Source organism: Microcaecilia unicolor, chromosome 9, assembly GCF_901765095.1.
Source record: "Microcaecilia unicolor chromosome 9, aMicUni1.1, whole genome shotgun sequence".
Classification (NCBI taxonomy): domain Eukaryota; kingdom Metazoa; phylum Chordata; class Amphibia; order Gymnophiona; family Siphonopidae; genus Microcaecilia; species Microcaecilia unicolor.
The window spans coordinates 34783752-34803243 of NC_044039.1; the positions used below are offsets into that span (position 1 = coordinate 34783752).

At 43.3% G+C, this 19492-nt stretch overlaps 1 protein-coding gene across 2 annotated transcripts in view; it reads left to right on the forward strand.

The window, feature by feature from the left end:
• Nucleotides 1-19492, forward strand: part of TRIM24 (tripartite motif containing 24) — a 387425-nt gene that overhangs the window by 132631 nt on the left and 235302 nt on the right. For both annotated transcript variants that reach the window (XM_030214266.1, XM_030214267.1), the window contains exon 4: nucleotides 10833-10965. In XM_030214266.1, coding sequence (XP_030070126.1) covers nucleotides 10833-10965 — 133 coding nt within the window. The remainder of the gene's footprint in view (nucleotides 1-10832; nucleotides 10966-19492) is intronic.

Genomic DNA, 19492 nt, shown 5'->3' on the forward strand with positions numbered 1-19492 from the left:
TGAGGTTGTTCTTTTCCTATTCATTATACATGGTTTTCTTTAACATTCTGGGGTCTGCAGAGTGTTTCCTGGTTGATAATGTGTTCTGCCAGTATATAACGTTCATCACCAATGCAATGGAAGAAAATATCACAACAAACAGACACCATCCAACGAACAACAACTTACAAGAATCCACATAACATCATACTCAGCAGCCCAATACCAAAATGTCCAAGTGGGTTACATAAATGGCAGGTCCGTTATTAACAAAACATCCACAATATTAGACTGGATTAATTCAGAAAACCTCGATCTTACCTTCATCACTGAAACATGGATCCACAATCAAAAAGACCCCATAATCCTCGAACTATGCCCCCCCCCCCCCCCCCCCAGGTTACAAAATCACTCACTGGACCAGATTGGATAAGAGAGGTGGAGGCATAGCGTTAATCTACCAAACACAATTCACCATTGAAACCATCTCTGAATCCATAACACCCCAACTAGAAATTGCTTCACTTAGAATCCAAAGCAAATCCCTGACTGATCAACTGACCTGTGTCCTGTTTTACAGGCCGTCTGGAAATTGGAACGAAAGCCAGCCTATTTTTATGGATTTAATCTCAAACACCTGTGTAAACAACTCCAATACACTAATACTAGGCGACATAAACCTTCACTTAGAAGACCCCAACTCAGCCAACACACGCGACTGCAGAGACTTCCTACAGTCATAGGATCTTATATAGTCTCACATGCAACCTACCCACTCCAAAGGACAAACACTGGACCTCTTATCATATAAATTGTCCACAGATCACAACCTGTCATTAACAGATAAGATACCAAATGGTCAGAAACACCTTGGACCGATCTCTACAAACTGAACCTATCCCTAAAATGGCGAAAGAAGGGTTCATATCGCACACCAGAACAAACAACTTACACTACGAGAGGGCAATTAGACCCACACATATTCTGGCAAGAGATATATGACAATGAATGGACAACACGAACCGACTCCTTACACTATCTCAATCAATGGGAGGCTAGATGCAGCAGCATACTTAACGAAATAGCACCTTTAAAAACAAGAATATCAAAAAGGCAAAACTCGACACCATGGTTCAATGACAAACTAAAAAACTCAAAACACAATCCAGAAAATTTGAACAAGCATGAAAAAAAACAAAAGACGAAGATACACTCAATGTCTGGAAACAAATACACAGAAAATACAAATTTGCAATTAGACAAACCATAAGGTCCTACTACAAGACTAAATTAGGACATGATAACAAAGACCTTAAAAAACTATTTAAACTCGCAAATAAGTTACTAGACACCACCCCTGACACCATATCCAACACTGACATCCCATCCGCAGACAAACTGGCTACCTACTTCAAGGACAAAATATCAAAATTACGCAGCACCCTTCCTCCTCACAACAATGACATCGAAAACTTCTTCAATGACTTAGACCTAATCCTGCGCAGATGCCCAGCTGACTGTATCTGGCATACATTCAACCTACTCGCCACCGAATCAGTCACACATGCGACTCACAGATTCGTTAACACCCACTGCAAACTGGACATATGTCCCAGTCATCTACTTAAATCCGCCCCCAGCTGTTTCACTGAAGACCTCACATCCCTCCTAAACTTCATGCTACAACAAGGTTTCTTCCCCGTGGATCATGGTAACATCCTACTTACTCCAATACCAAAAGACACTAAGAAAAAAACTAATGACCTCACCAACTACCGCCCAGTTGCGTCTGTCCCTCTAATAGTAAAACTGATGGAGAGCCTGGTGACCAAACAGCTTACGGAATACCTTGACAAGCACTCAATACTACACGACTCACAATCAGGATTCCGTTCCCACCATAGTACCGAAACTGTCCTAGTCACTCTCCTGGCCAAATTCGAACAGGAAATAGCCATTGGTAAAAGCATACTCCTCCTCCAATTCGACATGTCAAGCGCATTCAATATGGTAAACCATAACATACAACTAAGACTCCTTGGCCACTTCGGGATTGTCAGAAACGTACTTACATGGATCAAGGGCTTTCTAATCACCAGAACATACCAAGTAAAATCAAATTCAAACATTTCACTACCGTGGACAGCAGACTGTGGAGTACCTCAAGGATCACCACTATCACCAATACTCTTCAATATGATGATGATCCCACTGGCAAAATCCCTATCCAACCGTGGCCTTAACCCATTCATCTATGCAGATGATGTTACAATCTACATTCCCTTCAGACATGCCATGACTGAAATAACCAATGAAATCAATGATGGCCTGAACATCATGGACTCTTGGGCAAATTCATTCCAATTGAAACTGAACACAGAAAAAACACACTGCCTTATCCTCTCATCTCAATATAACAACTACAAACCCGCAACCTTAAACACCCCAGGACACACACTTCCGATTTCAGACAGCCTAAAAATACTCTGAGTCACAATCGACCGCAATCTCACCCTCGAGAGCCAAGTAAAAACCGTAATAAAGAAAATGTTTTACTCAATGTGGAAACTCAAATGAATAAAACCTTTCTTCCCGAGGGAAACCTTCCGCAAACTAATACAATCAGCGGCCCTAAGCCATGCAGATTACTGCAACGGAATCTATGTGGGATGTAAAGAACAACTTACAAAAAAAACTCCAAACCGCCCAAACACAGCAGCCAGATTGATATATGGTAAAACACGATTTGAAAGCACTAAACCCCTCCGAGAAAAGCTGCACTGGTTCCCAATCAAAGAACAGATCTACTTCAAAATCTGCACTTTGGTCCATAAAATCATCTACGGCACAGACCTTATAGATCTACCAAACAGAAACAGATCCAGATCTGCGCGATCATACCTAAACCTATATTACCCTAACTGCAAAGGACTAAAATAGAATACAACATATGCACCTTTCTTCTCCTACATCAGCACACAACTATGGAATGGACTCTCGCATGCTGTGAAAACAATACATGACCACCTAAATTTCAGGAAATCATTAAAATTTCACCTCTTCAAAAAAGCCTATCCCGCCGGTCCCACACCCAGCAACACAACATAATCAAGCATTGTACTGGAAAACTTACCAACATCTTCCCCTCGACCCCATGACGTCTGACCCACATCTACCTCATCTGACCACAACACAATATTGTATTTATCAACCGAAAGGGCAAATGCCTTTACGGTACTTGTAAGCCACATTGAGCCTGCAAATAGGTGGGAAAATGTGGGGTATAAATGTAACAAATAAATAAATATAGGCAATCATTTCGACATCTGCTTGAGGGGCTATGGCTTCTTGAACGTCTTTGGACACATTTGACCAAGGGTATGGCAACATCTTCAATTGAATTGAAGTCTGTTTTCTCCTGTTGAGATTTAAAGGTCTGTCACCTGGTCTTTACTGCAGTCTTCTTCAAGCACTACAGATTGCATGTTGGTAATGGTAATGCATTTAATTATTCTGCCTTTCTGTGATACAAGCAAAGCATTTTACATATATTATATACAGGTACTTTCTCTGTTCTTAGTGGGCCCATAAGATTTTTGTGCTGGGGCGATAGAGGGTTAAGTGATACCTGTGGCAGAGGCTTCTTGTTCCTGCCCAGTTTAGCTATTGTTTTGCTATATTTTATGAGTTCTGGATTGGTCTGGTAAGATAAAATTTGGTCTGTCTTGCAAATTTTCTTTCCTTGAGTCCAACCAGACCACTTCTGAGAACACTCCCTGTTGCTTTTTGTGGCCTGTCATTTCACTTTGGGTTATTTAATTAGGGGATGAGGCATTGGATCCTCTTCAGGGTTTCTCTCAAGTGGACACTTCTGGTAATATTTGGATTCTGAAGTGGATATTTCTGGTAAATTCTGGATTCCCTCCTCTTGGGGAGAAATTTGGGAGAGGTCATTAAATGGTCAAAATGTGCTCGGTTACAGGTATAGTAGAGAGCAGGTGCTGCACAATGCCTCATGTAGTTCATAGCTGTTATGTAGTTCACAGCTGTTATGTCTTTTTTCCATTTACTGGTTGAAGGGAATAAATAATTTCTGGTCTGGTTGGACTCAAGGAAGGAAAAGTAGCAGCTAAAATCACATTTTTGCTTGTCTGTAGGAAAGGGTCAGAGCTGCTTGTTGAAAACAGTGACATGGACTTTTGCTCTGAATAGGAATAAATAATCATCTTTAAAAAAATTGGAAGAGATCACAAGTGAGTGCAGCAAGCATATGGTTTTCAGATCAATATTCAGAACAATTAAGACTTCTGCAGTGGAAACTACACATTAAAACAGTCATATTGACTTCAGTATTTTGAAGGTTTTTTTCCTTCTATTTTTTTATTTAACAAAAAAAAAATCTTGGAAATACTATATAATTTTTGAGGGTCAATCCTCTTTATATTAATGTGTGCTTATTTTATTTTTTTTCTTAGATACATGCAAAAATAATAGTTCTTCAGGGACAAGCAGGACATAAACTCACTTGTTGGTGTCGTAGTCTGTGGAGCCCCGGTGCAGACAATGCCCAATGTTCTATTGTTTCTAGAAGCCTTTGGCAGGCCCCCTTTGTGCTTGCAAGCACCTGCCAAACTTGTGCAGGACCCGCAGTTTCATCTTTTCTGCAGAGCAATAAAGACTTCTTTTCAGTAGCTATTGAGTATTTTTTTACCTCAAGTTTTTTGTTTTGCCTTCCTGCCTCTTCTCACAGAAATTTTCCCTTTTATTCTTAATAGTGTTTTCTTTATTTTCTGTGGTTCAAGGCCTCCTTAGGCCTGAGCTTCCTGCCAGGATTTGTTAAAAAAACATCAATCTTTTACAATTGAGCCATTCGATTTTGCAGCAGCAGTCTTCCCAGTGATGGCCCAGAAACCTTCCAGTAGGTTCAAGTGGTGCACACACTGTGCTTAGGACCATGTTTGACTGACCCACATGACATGTGCCTAACCAGTTTGGACCTTGACCGTAGATCCTCTCAATTTTCTCTTTCTGCTGAAATGCAGAAGAGAACCCAGAAAAGTTGTGAGACACTGTCCATCGGCATTGAAGGCATCTGTACAGCCCTATGGCTTCAGGAGCTGCACCGGATACTGGAAACGCGTCAACATCAGTCGCAGCTAGCGTCTTTTCGGCCAAGAATCCTCACACCCAATACCGAGGACTCACATGGATTCTGCTTTGTCTTCATCAGCACCAAAGGATGCCAATGCTGGGCGTCGAGCAAAGTCGAAGAAACACCAACATTGGTCCTCTTGAAGCACGGTGCCCAGAGCTCGCTGGTACCCAAGAAGCGTGGGCACTGAGAGTACTTCTTCCCCCTCAGTTGAAGTGGTGGTGTTATGCCAGTTGTCCCGAAGCCATGACCCTGCCTCCGATTTGGCTCTGATATCTTCACAGGCTGTCTCCTTATTGGCCCTGCCTTTACTGATGCCTGCCCTCAAGGAACAACTGCCAAGTCATGTTATAGGAGGAGCCGAGATGCATCTTGTATCAGCGCGATGCTGGGACATTGAGGGCGCTGGTGCTGACTATGGTGCCATTCCAGCTCATCCTGGAAACCCATGCCCTGCCTGTCAGTTGTTAGTCAATGGCGGTGCTTTGCCAGGCATTGGGACTGACACCAATCAATGTGGTGCTGCTCTCCTTCTTGGAGGAGGTGCTCCTTGCCCAGAACCTGGGCCTACTTCTAGTAGGCTAAGGCAGGCGCAGACTTAGAATAAGGAGTATTTTGCTGAATCTGGGTAGGATGCTTCTAGGGAATGGAAGCTGAGCCAGAGGACCTCTCAGAGTAGAGATCCTTTTGCCTACCTTCAGATTCCTCCCAATCGCAAGAGAGGAGGAAGTCCCCTCCGGAGGAACTCTTCATTGTTTTTTGAGGGAAACAGCTTGAGGCCATTCAATTTAAGTTGGAAGTTGCGGACGAGCTCAGGGCTAAAATGTTGAACGTCCGTGATTATGACTCTCCTAAGGAGACTGTGACAGTGCCCATTTACAATATTCTTTAAGAATGCACAGATGAAGAGTTTGGAGACCCCACTCTCTGTAGGTTGTTCCTAAGAAGACGGACTCCATATATAGAGTCCAGAAGGCTCCTGGATTTGAGAAGCTGCAGCTTTTGCACCGTTGCATTGTGGTTGAATCCGTTCTCAAAAGAGACAAAAGCTTGAGGACCCTCGCCTCAGCTCTCCTAAGCATAGATGTTCACACTCTGGAATCTTTTGGGAGGAAATATGTTTGGGGTTTTTTTGTTTGTTTGTTTTTTTTTTAAGGGCTTGATGCTCAATTACTGAATCCTGTCTTACCAGTACTACACAAGCATCTAGTTGAAGAACTTGGTGAGCAGTGTGCTTCAGTTTGCAGACACTTTCCCGGTGGAGCAGGTCTCGGACCTCGAACCAGCAGTGCAGTAGGGCACCTTCACAGTGGATCTCTTTCAGGCTTATTTTTGAATGAGAAGGGCACCCATCTTTCGACACAAACTGCAAGATGGGCGTCCTCACAGGGTTGCCCAAATCGGCATAATCGAAAGCCGATTTTGGACGTCCTGAACTGCTTTCCGTCATGGGGACGACCAAAGTTCACGGGGGCGTGTCAGAGGCGTAGTGAAGGCGGGACTGGGGTGTGCCTAACACATGAGCGTCCTCGACCGATAATGGAAAAAAGAAGGGCGTCCCTAACGAACACTTTTGGACGACTTTACCTGGTCTTTTTTTTTCTTACGACCAAGCCACAAAAATGTGCCCTAAATGACCAGATGACCACCGGAGGGAATCGGGGATGACCACCTCCCCTTACTCCCCCAGTTGTCACTAACCCCCTCCCACCCTCAAAAAAAAAAATTTAAAATATTTTTTCCAGCCTCTATGCCAGCCTCAAATATCATACCCAGCTCCATGACAGCAGTATGCAGGTCCCTGGAGCAGTTTTAGTGGGTGCAGTGCACTTTAGGCAGGTGGATCCAGGCCCATCCCCCCCACATGTTACACTTGTGGTGGTAAATGTGAGCCCTTCAAAACCCGCCACAAACCTACTGTACGCACATGTAGGTGCCCCCCTTCACATATAAGGGCTATGGTAGTGGTGTATAGTTGTGGGGAGTGGGTTTTGGGGGGCTCAGCACACAAGGTAAGGGAGCAATTTCTGAAGTCCACTGCAGTGCCCCTTAGGGTGCCCGGTTGGTGTCTTGGCATGTCAGTGGGACCAGTGCACTATGAATGCTGGCTCCTCCCACGACCAAAGTGCTTGGATTTGGTCGTTTCTGAGATGGGTGTCCTCGCTTTCCATTATCACCGAAAATTGGGGACGACCTAAATGTTGAGATTTGGGCATCCCTGACGGTATTATCGAAACGAAAGATGGACGTTCATCTTTCCATCTTGTTTCGATAATATGAGTTTCCCCGCCCCTTTGCCGGGACGTCCTGTGAGGACGTCCTCAGGAAATCTTGGGCGCCCCTTTCGATTATGCCCCTCCAAGTCACTCATCTCAACAACAGTTCCTCAGTGCTGCTCCAGACTCGGGTCACATAGAAGCATAGAAAAATATAGGCAGGTAAAGACCATGTGGCCTATTCAGTCTGCCCATCCATGCCATCTTTTCTCGGTATCACTCCCTTAGAGATTCTATGTACTTGTCCCAAGATCGCTTGAATTTTAGCATTGAATGCCTTCTTCAAGTGAGGGGAGGGTCTTCTGTATGCATATCCTTCTATCCCTCTGATAGAAGAGATTGCAGAAACTCGGCAGGACTGAGGGACTATGACCCTCATTCCACCTTATTGTTTGAGGCAGATCTGGTTCCCCTCTTCTGGAATTGTTCTCTGAAGAACCTTGGCGATTGGAGTGTTTCCAACCCTCATCATACAGAATGAAGAGTCTCTTCTGTATCCCAACCTCCAGTCCCTGGCCCTCATGGCTTGGATATTGAGAGCATAGAATTTGCATCCCTTCTCAACTGCTGAGGTGCTATACTTTTAAGTGGAAGATGTTTTCCTTCTGGTGTGATGGCAAAGCCCTAGATCCTCTCTTGTCCTACACAAAAATTGCTCCTCTTAGTCTGTTTTTTAAAACCAACTCTGTAAGGGTTCACCTCGGTGCAATTAGTCCTTTCCTTCACTGTGTATGTCACGTTCTGTAGAAAGGTGAGCCCTTGTGCCGACCTCCAAGGGAAGCAGCAGTTGGCAAACTAGAACCTTCACCTTTACCAATCACAATTCCCCAAGGGTTTGAGCCCATAAGATTTCAACTGACTGGCAGGACTTATGAGTCAGAAGGCCCAAAAGGCAAGAGTAGCACAAGCTGGGTGGAGGTACCAGAATCTGGATTCTGGTCCGGGTCTTGGCAGGCAGGGTTGAGTCCGGTCTGGGTCTTGGCAGACAGGGTCGAAATACAGTCTGGGTCTTGGCAGGCAGGGTCAGCATAGGGAACAAGTCTAGAGACAGGAAGATGAACAAGGCACCAAAAATGCTAGAGACTCCTAGCTTAAACACCAAACAGAGTGTGAGGCTAGAATATACAGAGAAGGTGATATCTGACATCAGTCCTCCTTCTTCCCTGACACACCCAAGACATTGTGCCTGTCCCTGATCTAAGTTGCGAGGGTGACGCTGCTCCTCCCACCAGTGTGCATGCACAATCCGGGGCCAAGTTCATGCCTGAAGATCACCATCTCTGTCCAACACTGGGGGAGTCACTTGTGGAGCTGATGGCTGGCAACTCGACCCAGAGTCCATGAGCGTGGGGTAAGTGGCCACGACAGTAGAAGATAAAACCAACTCTGTAAGGGTTCACTTCAGTGCAATTAGTCCTTTCTATCACTGTGTAGAAGGTAAGCCCATCTCTGTACGTCCTCTAATTGTTCACTTCATGAGAGATTTGCTGTTGACAAAGCTCCCCCTCCCTTCAGACCTCTGACTTTGTTGAGGGATTTTGTCATCCTCACCCAGCTGATGAAAGCTCTTTTGGAGCCACTTGATTTCATGTCATATGAAGTACCTGACCTGGAAGGTCTTGTTTTTCATGATGGTGACTTCAGGTCACAGAGTCTGTGAGCTTCAGGCCCTAGTAGCAGAGCCCCTTTGCATGAAGTTTCATCATAACAGAGTAATTCTCCATATGCATCCTTAGTTCCTTCTTAAGGTGGTATCTGAGCTCCATCTTAACCATTCGTCTTTCCAACATTTTTCCTGGAACCTCATGCCCATCCTGGTGAAAGTGTACTGTACACCTTGGACTGCAAGAGAGCCTTCCCCTTCTACCTGGAGTGGACTAAAGTCCAGAGACACACCGCCTAGCTTTTTGTTTCATCACAAACAGGATGGAGGCAGCCATCAGTAAACACACTTTGTCCAGTTGGCTGTGGACTGCATCTCCTTCACTTACACCTACTAGGCTGGATTGACTCTTGAAGGCCATGTTGCAGCTCACAATGTCAGATCCATGGCTGTGTCAGTAGCCCACTTGAGGTTGGTGTCCATTGAGAATATTTGCAGAGCTGAAATGTGGTCTTCAGTCCACACATGCGCGTCTCATTACTTTCTTAAGCAGAACACCTGATGTGATAACTGGTTTTGTCAGACAATCCTGCAGAATTTGTGTGGAGTCTAGAATCCAACTCCACCTTCCTAGGCCCATTCTTTCCTGTTCCAAGCTGCATCTTCATAACAGGCCTTTTTATGTTGTTAGTGTTATTAGTTTAGGTTGGCCTTGTTGTTGCAAGTTCCTAGTGACCTTTGTTGTTTTCGGTGAGCCTGGTAGCTAGTGATTCACACGTGAGAAGGTAATGTCCTGCTTATCCTTGGAGAAAGTTACTCACCTGTAGAATGTGTTCTCTGAGGACAGCAGGACATACATTTGCACATACCCTCCCACCTTTCTTAGGAGTTGCATTCTTTATGCTTTTTTATCTAATTGCAGGTACCACCAAAGGCTTCTGGAAACAATAGAATGCAGGGCAGCATCTGCACTAGGGCTCTGTGGATGACATCACCCACATGTTAGAATGTATGTCTTGCTGTCCTCAGAGAACATCTGCTACAGGTGAGTAACTTTGATGTATGCACATTTTATTATACTGAAACTACATACCTGCTATGAAAACTCCCTTTCTGTTCATCTTGTCTCTTATTATGTATCTGTATAGTGCTGTGTTGAGCTGTAGAAGTAATCAGTATCATATTTACACTGTACATGTGTCAGTAGAGTACTTGCATGAGGTTTTGATGAGGGTCAGAACACCACCCCAAGGTGGCAGCCTGATAGCTGACTGGCAGTTTTATGTACTATGCAGAGATCATTGGTTCAATTCCTGAGTCAGGCCTTTGGCTCCCTGAACCAGCTAAGATTGCTTCAGCCACTAGAAGCTGACATTGTGGAATGATTACTCTGTCCTCCAGAACAGCATTCACAGCCCTTGGGTAGGAGAGACCCAATCATAGCGCAGTGTTAACATCTAGTGGCTTGATTGGGCCTATGGTTTTGTTTCTGGAAGGAGTCCTGATGCATTGCCTTTGACTGAGTAACATACTCCTTACTGGGCTTATGTGAATATAGAAGTGTTTCCTGGGTAGTTGTAAATGAAGGCTTTGATGCTGGATGCTTACCCCAGGGGAGCAGGAGGAAACTGCTGAGCCTTCTCTGCACTCCAAAAATAAGGGCACCCTCGGTGCGTAACAATTGTAGATTAACTTGGTTCTACATATCATTTTGCAACTTGATGTTTGGACTTTTCATGTCGTGATTAATATTAATATTTGACTAATTCAACAAATAATTCCTCTCAGTAAAAAAAAATTAAGCTTTCATTGGTTTCTGCAGAAGCAGTTGGAGTGAGCAGTCAGAGACCTCTCTTTTGTCCTCTTCACAAAAAGGAACAGCTGAAGTTGTACTGTGAGACTTGTGACAAACTGACGTGTCGAGACTGTCAGCTACAGGAACATAAAGAGCACAGGTACTGAAAAGAAAAAATATATATTTTATGCCACAACAGTATAACTTGTTTTAGATTCCAAAGTTAACTATCAAAGCACTGTTCAGTTGAAGAAGAAGAGAATTATCTACTTAGGGGTACAAGATCAAAATGGGATGATTTGGAGTTGCTAAACTGTGTCATTTTTTTTTACTGCTCTATTGAGAGTAACAGAAATTATCCCACAATTTGTGGAAAAATACAGGCTAATAGTAGTCAATATATTTTTCATGAAAGTAGACAAATAGTCCAAATGCCCAATATGAGATCAGTCACATCAGAACAATCCAGCAGTGACAAAACATAAAATGAATCATAAGAATATAAGCGTTGCCATATGGGGACAGACTGTGAAGGCCCATCAAACCCAGTATCCTGTTTCCAGGTCACAAGTACCTGGCAAGATCCCATAACAGTAAAAGAGATTTTATGCTGTTTATACTAGAAATAAGCAATTAATTGTCCCAAGTCCATCTTAATAATAGCTTATAGACTTTTTGTTTAGGAAATTACCCAAACCTTTTTTAAACCCTGCTAAGCTAACTGCTGTTAGCACATTTTCTGGCAATGAATTCCAGAGTTTAATTACACGTTGAGTGATGAAATATTTTCTCCGGTTTGTTTTAAATTTACTACTTAGTATCAACCTTACGTGCCTCCTAGTCCTAGTATTGCTGGAAAAAGTAAACTAGTAATTTACTTCTAACAGTTCCACTCCACTCAGTATTTTATAGATCTCTATCATATCTCCCCTCAGCTGTGTCTTCAAGCTGAAGAGCCCTAGCCACTTTAGCTTGCTGCAAATTTTTAACTTTTGCAGCAGCTCCTCTTTTTTTTATTTTTTAACCTTTCTCCTCATTTTATCAGTCTCCTTTTTGAAAGTTAAATGCTAACTTACTGGATTTCCTGTTTGTATTTTTATTATATCAAATCTGATCATGTTATGATCATTCTTAAGTGGACCCAGCACCATTAATGCCTGCACCAGATCATATGCTCCATTAAGATCATATGCTTCAATTGCTCCTGCCTCCCCCCCTCCCCACCATGTTGATTCCTGAATCAGCTGCTCCATAAAGCAGTTTTTGTCTAGGAACTTAACCTCCCTAGCATACCCTGATGTTACATTTATCTGGTCAATATCTGGGTAATTGCAATCACCCATAATTATTGTTACCCAGTTTGTTAGCCTCCCTGACATCTGCTAGTATTTCTCCATCAGTCTGTTTATTTTGGCCAGGTGGACAATAACATACTCCTGTCATCATCCTTTTCCCCTTTACACAATAAGGATTACAAGGTATTTTTTTGTGTCTTGCAGAATTTTTACCTTGTTTGATTCAATGCCATCTAACATATAACTCTACTCCTTCACTAATTTAAGTACATAAGTAATGCCATACTGGGAAAAGACCAAAGGTCCATTGAGCCCAGCATCCTGTCCCCACAGTGGCCAATCCAGGTCAAGGGCAACTGGCAAGCTACCCAAACGTACAGACATTTTATACAAGTTATTCCCCAAATTGTGGATTTTTCCCAAGTCCATTTAGTAGCAGCCTATGGACTTGTCCTTTAGGTAACCATCCAACCCCTTTTTAAACTCTGCCAAGCTAACCACCTTCACTACATTCTCTGGCAACGAATTCCAGAGTTTAATTATGCGTTGGGTGCAGAAACATTTTCTCCTATTTGTTTTAAATTTAATACACTGTAGTTTCATCGCATGCCCCCTAGTCCTAGTATTTTTGGAAAGCGTGAACAGACGTTTCACATCCACCTGTTCCACTCCACTCATTATTTTATATACCTCTATCATGTCTCCCCTCAGCTGTCTCTTCTCCAAGCTGAAAAGCCCTAGCCTCCTTAGTCTTTCTTCATAGGGAAGTCGTCCCATCCCCGCTATCATTTTTGTCGCCCTTCGCTGCACCTTTTCCAGTTCTATTATATCTTTCTTGAGATGCGGCGACCAGAATTGAACACAATACTCAAGGTGCGGTCACACCATGGAGCGATACAACGGCATTATAACATCTTCACATCTGTTCTCCATACCTTTCCTAATAATACCCAACATTCTATTCGCGTTCCTAGCTGCAGCAGCACACTGAGCAGAAGGTTTCAGTGTATTATCAACGACGACACCCAGATCCCTTTCTTGGTCCGTAACTCCTAACGTGGAACCTTGCATGACGTAGCTATAATTCGGGTTCTTTTTTCCCACATGCATCACCTTGCACTTGTTCACATTAAACATCATCTGCCATTTAGCCACCCAGTCTCGTAAGGTCCTTCTGTAATTTTTCACAATCCTGTCGCGAGTTAACGACTTGGAATAACTTTGTGTCATCAGCAAATTTAATTACCTCGCTGGTTACTCCCATCTCTAAATCATTTATGAATATATTAAAAGCAGCGGTCCTAGCACTGACCCCTGAAGAACCCCACTTACTACCCTTCTCCATTGTGAATACTGCCCGTTTAACCCTATCATTTTGATATGATTTGTACCCTGGTATTACAATGTCCCATTGGTTAGCATCCTTCCATCATATCTCAGAGATGCCTATTATATCTATCTTTTCATTTAGTGCAATATATTCTAATTCTTATCTTATTTTTTTAGATTTCTGGTATTAGCATAGGCACTTCAGACATTGGTTTTTTATTCTTATGTACAACTTGCTCAGCAGTTGACAGTGATAATTAGCAGTCTTTAAAATCTGTCTGCTCTTTATTTAAAGAATACCTGGTGTACTGTGGCCTTTTACAAACTCACTATCAGGATGCCCTATCTTCCCTGTTTTGGTGATATCCTTCAAAATTACCTTGTTCTGAACCTTGTGTGTTTGAGCAACTGTCAACCATCCCCCAGTTTCTAGTATAAAAGCTACTCTGTCTCTTTTTAAAATGTTGATGCCAGCTGCCTGGTACCACCCTAGTTAAGGTGGAGCCCATCTTTCCAGAATAGGCTTCCACTTTCCCAGAATATTGCTCAGTTCCTAACAAATGTTACTCTCCTCCCTGCACCATCGTCTCATCCACACATTGATACTCCAGTCCAGAGCACTGCCTGCCTCTTAGGTCCTGCACATGGAATAGACAGCAATTCTGAAAATGCTACCTTGGAGGTCCTGGATTTCAGCTTTCCACTTAAGAGCCTAAATTTTCCTATGTCATTGGTACCCATATGTACCAAGACAGCTGGAAGGTAAACATGCAACACTCATAGCCCCCAACTCACTGCTGGACTGCTACCTACTTCTTACTAAATAAATAAATTTCTTAATTAAGCTGCTAATGGAGAATGTGAGGCAGGCAGAAATGCTGGGACTTGAGGGGAGAGGAGGAAGAAATAGTAGGGAGAGGCTGGGTTTGAGAGGGACAGATGCTGGAAATACGGGATGAAAGATAGAAGGGAGATGCTGAGCAGACAGGGAAGGGAAGAGAGGGGAAATTCACATAAATGGTGGAGATGCTGGACAGGCATGGAAGGCAAGGAGAGAGGGGACATTCATATGAATGGTAGGGAAAGGAAAAGAGATTGAAGAAATGCTGGTACATTGCTGGAAGAGAAGAGGAAAGAAATGCTATACATGGATCAAGGGATAGGGAGTAAATGGCCAATCATGGATGGATGGAGGGAGAAGAGAAAAGATGGTAACTATATAGATTTAAGAAAGAGGCAGAAAATGGAAGAAAGTTGAATGTGAAAGATGGATATAGGGCAGGAAGTGAAAAAAAAAACAGAAATAGTGAATGGACAGGAGGCCCTGGAAGAGTTCAGAGCACAAATAGACAGAAGTATAAACAGAGACAAGGAACAAGATTATTAGAAAAATAAAATCACCGGACAACAAAAGATAAGAACAATGGTTTTATTTTCAGTTTTGTAATTGAAATATCAGTTTTGTGAATTTACATTTTGCACTGTATAGGAGGAAATGCAAGGGGGACACATTTGAGGCATATTTTCAAAGCACTTAGCTTTCCAAAGTTCCATAGAAACCTATGGAACTTTGAAAGGCTAAGTGCTTTGAAAATATGCCTTTTTATGTAATTAAGCAATTAAAAATATAAATCAATGTGCATCCCTAATAAGTGAAACTCCTAATCTTTATTTGTCCTGTTTGTCTGTTTTGAATAGATTGTAAGCTCTGTCAAGTAGGGGTAGTCTTACATGTATGTTTACTACATTCATCTAGTGCTGCAATAGAAATAAGCAGTAGTAGACGATGGGCTTGGCCAGGCCCCAAATTCAAATGGGAAAACAGACCTAGAGAAGGAAACTTGACAGATACTGGTGCTATTAGAACAGCAGCAAGTCTAGACTCTTGGCTGACTCTTGGCCCCTACAGGAGAACACCAAGGATTCTATGTGGAACCTCAACTAGAAGAGCTTGAAGGTGCTGTCATGGCTAACTCAAACAGTGGAAGTTATAGATTGCTGAAGGCTGTCATGGATGGTCAAGAAGATTCTGAAAACAGATCTGAGAAATAATCTGCATATTGTGTGTATCCAGGAGAAGACCTGTTTGTACCATTGGATCTCACATATGCTGGATTTGAACCTAGAGAATCAATTCCAAGACAGAGCTCACTGTGTCTGGGGATTCAGGTCTTGAACAATAATTATAAGGCTGATTCCCATGATAAAGTACAAATTCTCTGCAGAATACACAAAAGCAAACTACTTTATCAAACAGGAAGGCTTTTTGTTATACAGAGAAGCACATGTATAAGAAGGAACTACTTTATCAAACAGGAAGCTTACTACTTCCACAACTTTTCAGTGTAGCTTCAAAAACAGTGACAGAATTTCGCTGCTGTAAGAAAGACCCTTCTCAAGAAGTGGATTAAATATGCTATGCTCTACCTGGATTTGTCGCTATCCGCTCCAATACAAGTGGTACTAGAAGATATATATTCTTCAATATCATACCATAGAACAACATTTTCCTCAATTAAATTTGATTTTTGATTGGTTCCTCAGACAGTGATCTAGACCATACACATTTAAGGTCAGTCACTGTATTTCCCATTTAAATATTTTTGTGAAACTCTCAAAATATTTCCAGAATTAACAAAAGTCATCTTTAAAATGTCCCTAAATATGGAGAGCATTCTATCGGAAGGGTAAAACATATTTGAGGGAGGGTGAAGTTGATGGAAAGGGAATAGTATGATTGTGCTGAGAGGCAGACATTCTTTCAACTGGGAAAGGGATATAGTTTCTTTGGTCTACCAAGAAATGGGGGGGGGGGGGGGGGGTGTAGGGGAATTCTGTCAGGTAGCATCCAAGACCCTAAGGGAATTCTAAAGGCTAGGAGGCAGAGTATACAAATGACATGTCTATACTGAGGTCTAGCCAGATTACAGATGGTAAAGGTAGCACCAACACTTTTTTTTTTTGTGATGACCTGAGAGAAATTAATAGCAAATAGGGAAACAGCAATTTTTGAAAGGTAAAAGAAGTGTTTTCATATGAACAGCATGATGCAAAAGTCCATCTTAAACCGAATCCGATGAATAATCAGAAGCCAACAGAATGCACAAAGGAGAAGGGTAACATGATCAAAACAGCAAACCTGAACCAAATTATTTTTGCTGCAGTGTTATGTACAAGCTGCATTCTTCTTATGGAGGCTAGCCTGAAATCACTGTAAACTTGAGTTATATAGATTCAGGACAACTGAATTTCAGTTCTATTTTATTTTTCAAAATCTACCAGGTTAATAGTGATGTCCAAGGCAGGCAGAACTAGTTCATAAATTTACAGGCCCAATAAACAAGAGCATAGTCCAAGCATAAAAAGTAAACAGAAAAGAAAATAAGTGGAAATATACAGGCTAGTAACAGTCAATAAATTTTTAATGAAAGTACAAAATAGTTCAAAAGCCCAATAGGAAATCAGCCACATCAAAACAATCCAACAGTCATAAAACATATAATGAAACCAGTTACATACAGTAAGCCTGAAATATTTCAGTCAAATCGCTTGCTTCAGAGGCACATTAACTGTAAATTATACACTGGATAGTGACGAGACCATTGTCCTAGAACAAAAAAAGATAACAGAAAATAAATACTAATAATTCTGTACCTTAATCAAAAACCTTAAAACCTTCTCTTCATAGGACTTAAATGATTTTTGTCTTAGTTGTCTTCATCAAATATCTAAAGCCAAAGGGACTATAGGTATACTTAAAAAATAATGAGCTATGGTAGCCTTATGGCACTTAAGACAGTATCTAACAAACAAACAAAAAAAAAACACCACACACTTGTAAAATATATAATGCTCCAAAAAGTAAAAAAACAGAACAAAGGGAAATATTTGAAAGGGTCAAGTATTTTTTGAGGCTGGTACTAAGAAATAAAAGTAAGCCATCCTATTGCTATATGCACACGTATGTGTATTCTGCTACACTTTCAAGTCCCTTGAAGTTTGTTACACAGTCAGGCTAAGTTTTTCTTAACAAGTGTTTATAGTAGCCTGTGTGATATCATCCCAGGCTATCCCAATGTTGATTACATTGCGTATTGTCACTGTCTTCCAGTAGTCCAGCATGGTGGTTTCCTCATCAGCATCAGTTTCATAGTCCTTGCTGTAAAGCTTCTGCATGTAGTGGCACTTGAAAACCTTTATTCCTTGTCATCAACAGCAGATGAATCCATTAACTGATGGGTTGTATCCACCTACCAGCAGGTGGAGATAGAGAACACTGAAAGCACATGCTGTTCCTGGACACCCAGCCCCCCTCTGCCTTCAGTATATCTCTATCTCCCAGCAGGTGTGGATGTCGCTTTCTCAGCTCCTGGATTTCTGCCTGGGGTGGCTCCTGTGCTTTGCCAGTAGAGCAGGGGGTGTTGTGGCTGGTGGTGCCCACTTTAAAGGCATACTTGGTTTTCCCTGTCCCTGCCTTACCCCATTCCCCCTCCTCCTGGAGTTCCTCTGTGGCTGCCTGCCTCTAATTTTCCTCACAGTAAAAAAAAAAAAAAAATCTGAGGTTTTCTCCAGAGCTCCTAGTTCGGTGCAGCTTGACCGAACCTCATTTGACTTGGTCTCCTGAGGTGAGTGAGAGTAGTGCCCAGCTCCTCCAGGGAGGTTCCAGCTGACAGCGCTCTGTGCGGGGTAAGTTTTGACACGAAGGCGCCATTTTGTTTTCTGTATTTGATGGCTGCTGAAAGGGTTAAGCGCTGCTCCCACTGTGGCAAATGCAGATCAGCAGCGGGGCTTTGCAGCACATGCTGCCTAGATGCTAATGCTGGCACGAGCATGGCAGGCGGCGATTCTTCCCACCCAACGGAGTTGACAGAGGGCGCCATCTTGGATGCACCTCGTGACTCGACCCTCGCGGTTGCGGAGGGGTCTGAGTGCAGGGGGATGCCTTGTTTCGAGGTTTGTAGAGGAGCTATTGCCTCCGCTTCCCCAAATGTGGGGGCAGATGTACAGGGTGAGTGTTTCTCCCCTGAATTTGTGCTGCTGATGCATAAGGCTTTTATGTTAAAAAGAGCACTGCCTGAGGCTCCTGACAATTCCTTTCGGACTGGGTTGCCTCCAGTTCTTGATAGCCCAGCGTCTGCTGGAGACTTTTTTGCTTCCCCCGAGCTTTTGGCTGATGCTAAACGTAGACGAGTGAATACCCCATCTGAGGGGGACTCTTCACTCTGTTCTTCCCCGTGGTCTAGTTTCGGGGAGTCTGAGGGGTCTGGTAGGCCCTCACGGACTGATGATCCAGACGAGGGTGGCTGCTTGCCACAGGAGTTGGATGACCCTAAAGTGGTTCGGATTTTCTCCGAGGACAAGCAGGCTGCTTGTTCTCACGACTCGGTTGACGTCCACGGCAGCCCCCCACCAACCGGAACAAAAACTTTGCGGGCAGTCCCGCTCAGTCTTTTCTTTTCTGCGCTGCAGAGAGCCGTGTTCGTCTCTGTCAGCCTCGGAAACCGGACCGCACCTTAGTCGCGGGTTTTTTCTTTGTTGTTTTTCTTTGATTGTTTTCTTTTGTTCTGTTTAAAAAAAAAAAAAAAAAAAGAAAACTTTGTTTTTCCCCTCCTACTTTTAGCGGGGGCACCTTGTTGCGGCCTTGTGGCTGCGTGGTCGATTTATTTTTCGAGGTGTGATTTTTACTGCCACTGTCCTCGAAGGTCCCGAGTGGATTTAAGAAGTGTGGTCGGTGCGGCCGGCATATCTCGCAGACCGACACACGCTTGGTGCCTCCAGTGCCTCGGGCCGGAGCACGATACCAAGACGTGCACCTTGTGTCTCGGTTTACGGAAACGGACACAGGTGGCGAGGCAAGTTCTTCGGGACCGTCTTTTCGAAACTTGTGCCGGCCCCTCGACGTCGACTTCGACGGCATCGGTGTCGACGGCCGGCACCGACCCCAGGAGCACAGGTCCCATTGGCCCGCCGGTCTTCCGGAGATGACATGGCGAGCGGCCGCGTGGGCAATCGGCCCCGGTCACTCCCTCTACCCAGGGCCCTCGGGACCGAACCCTGTCGGAC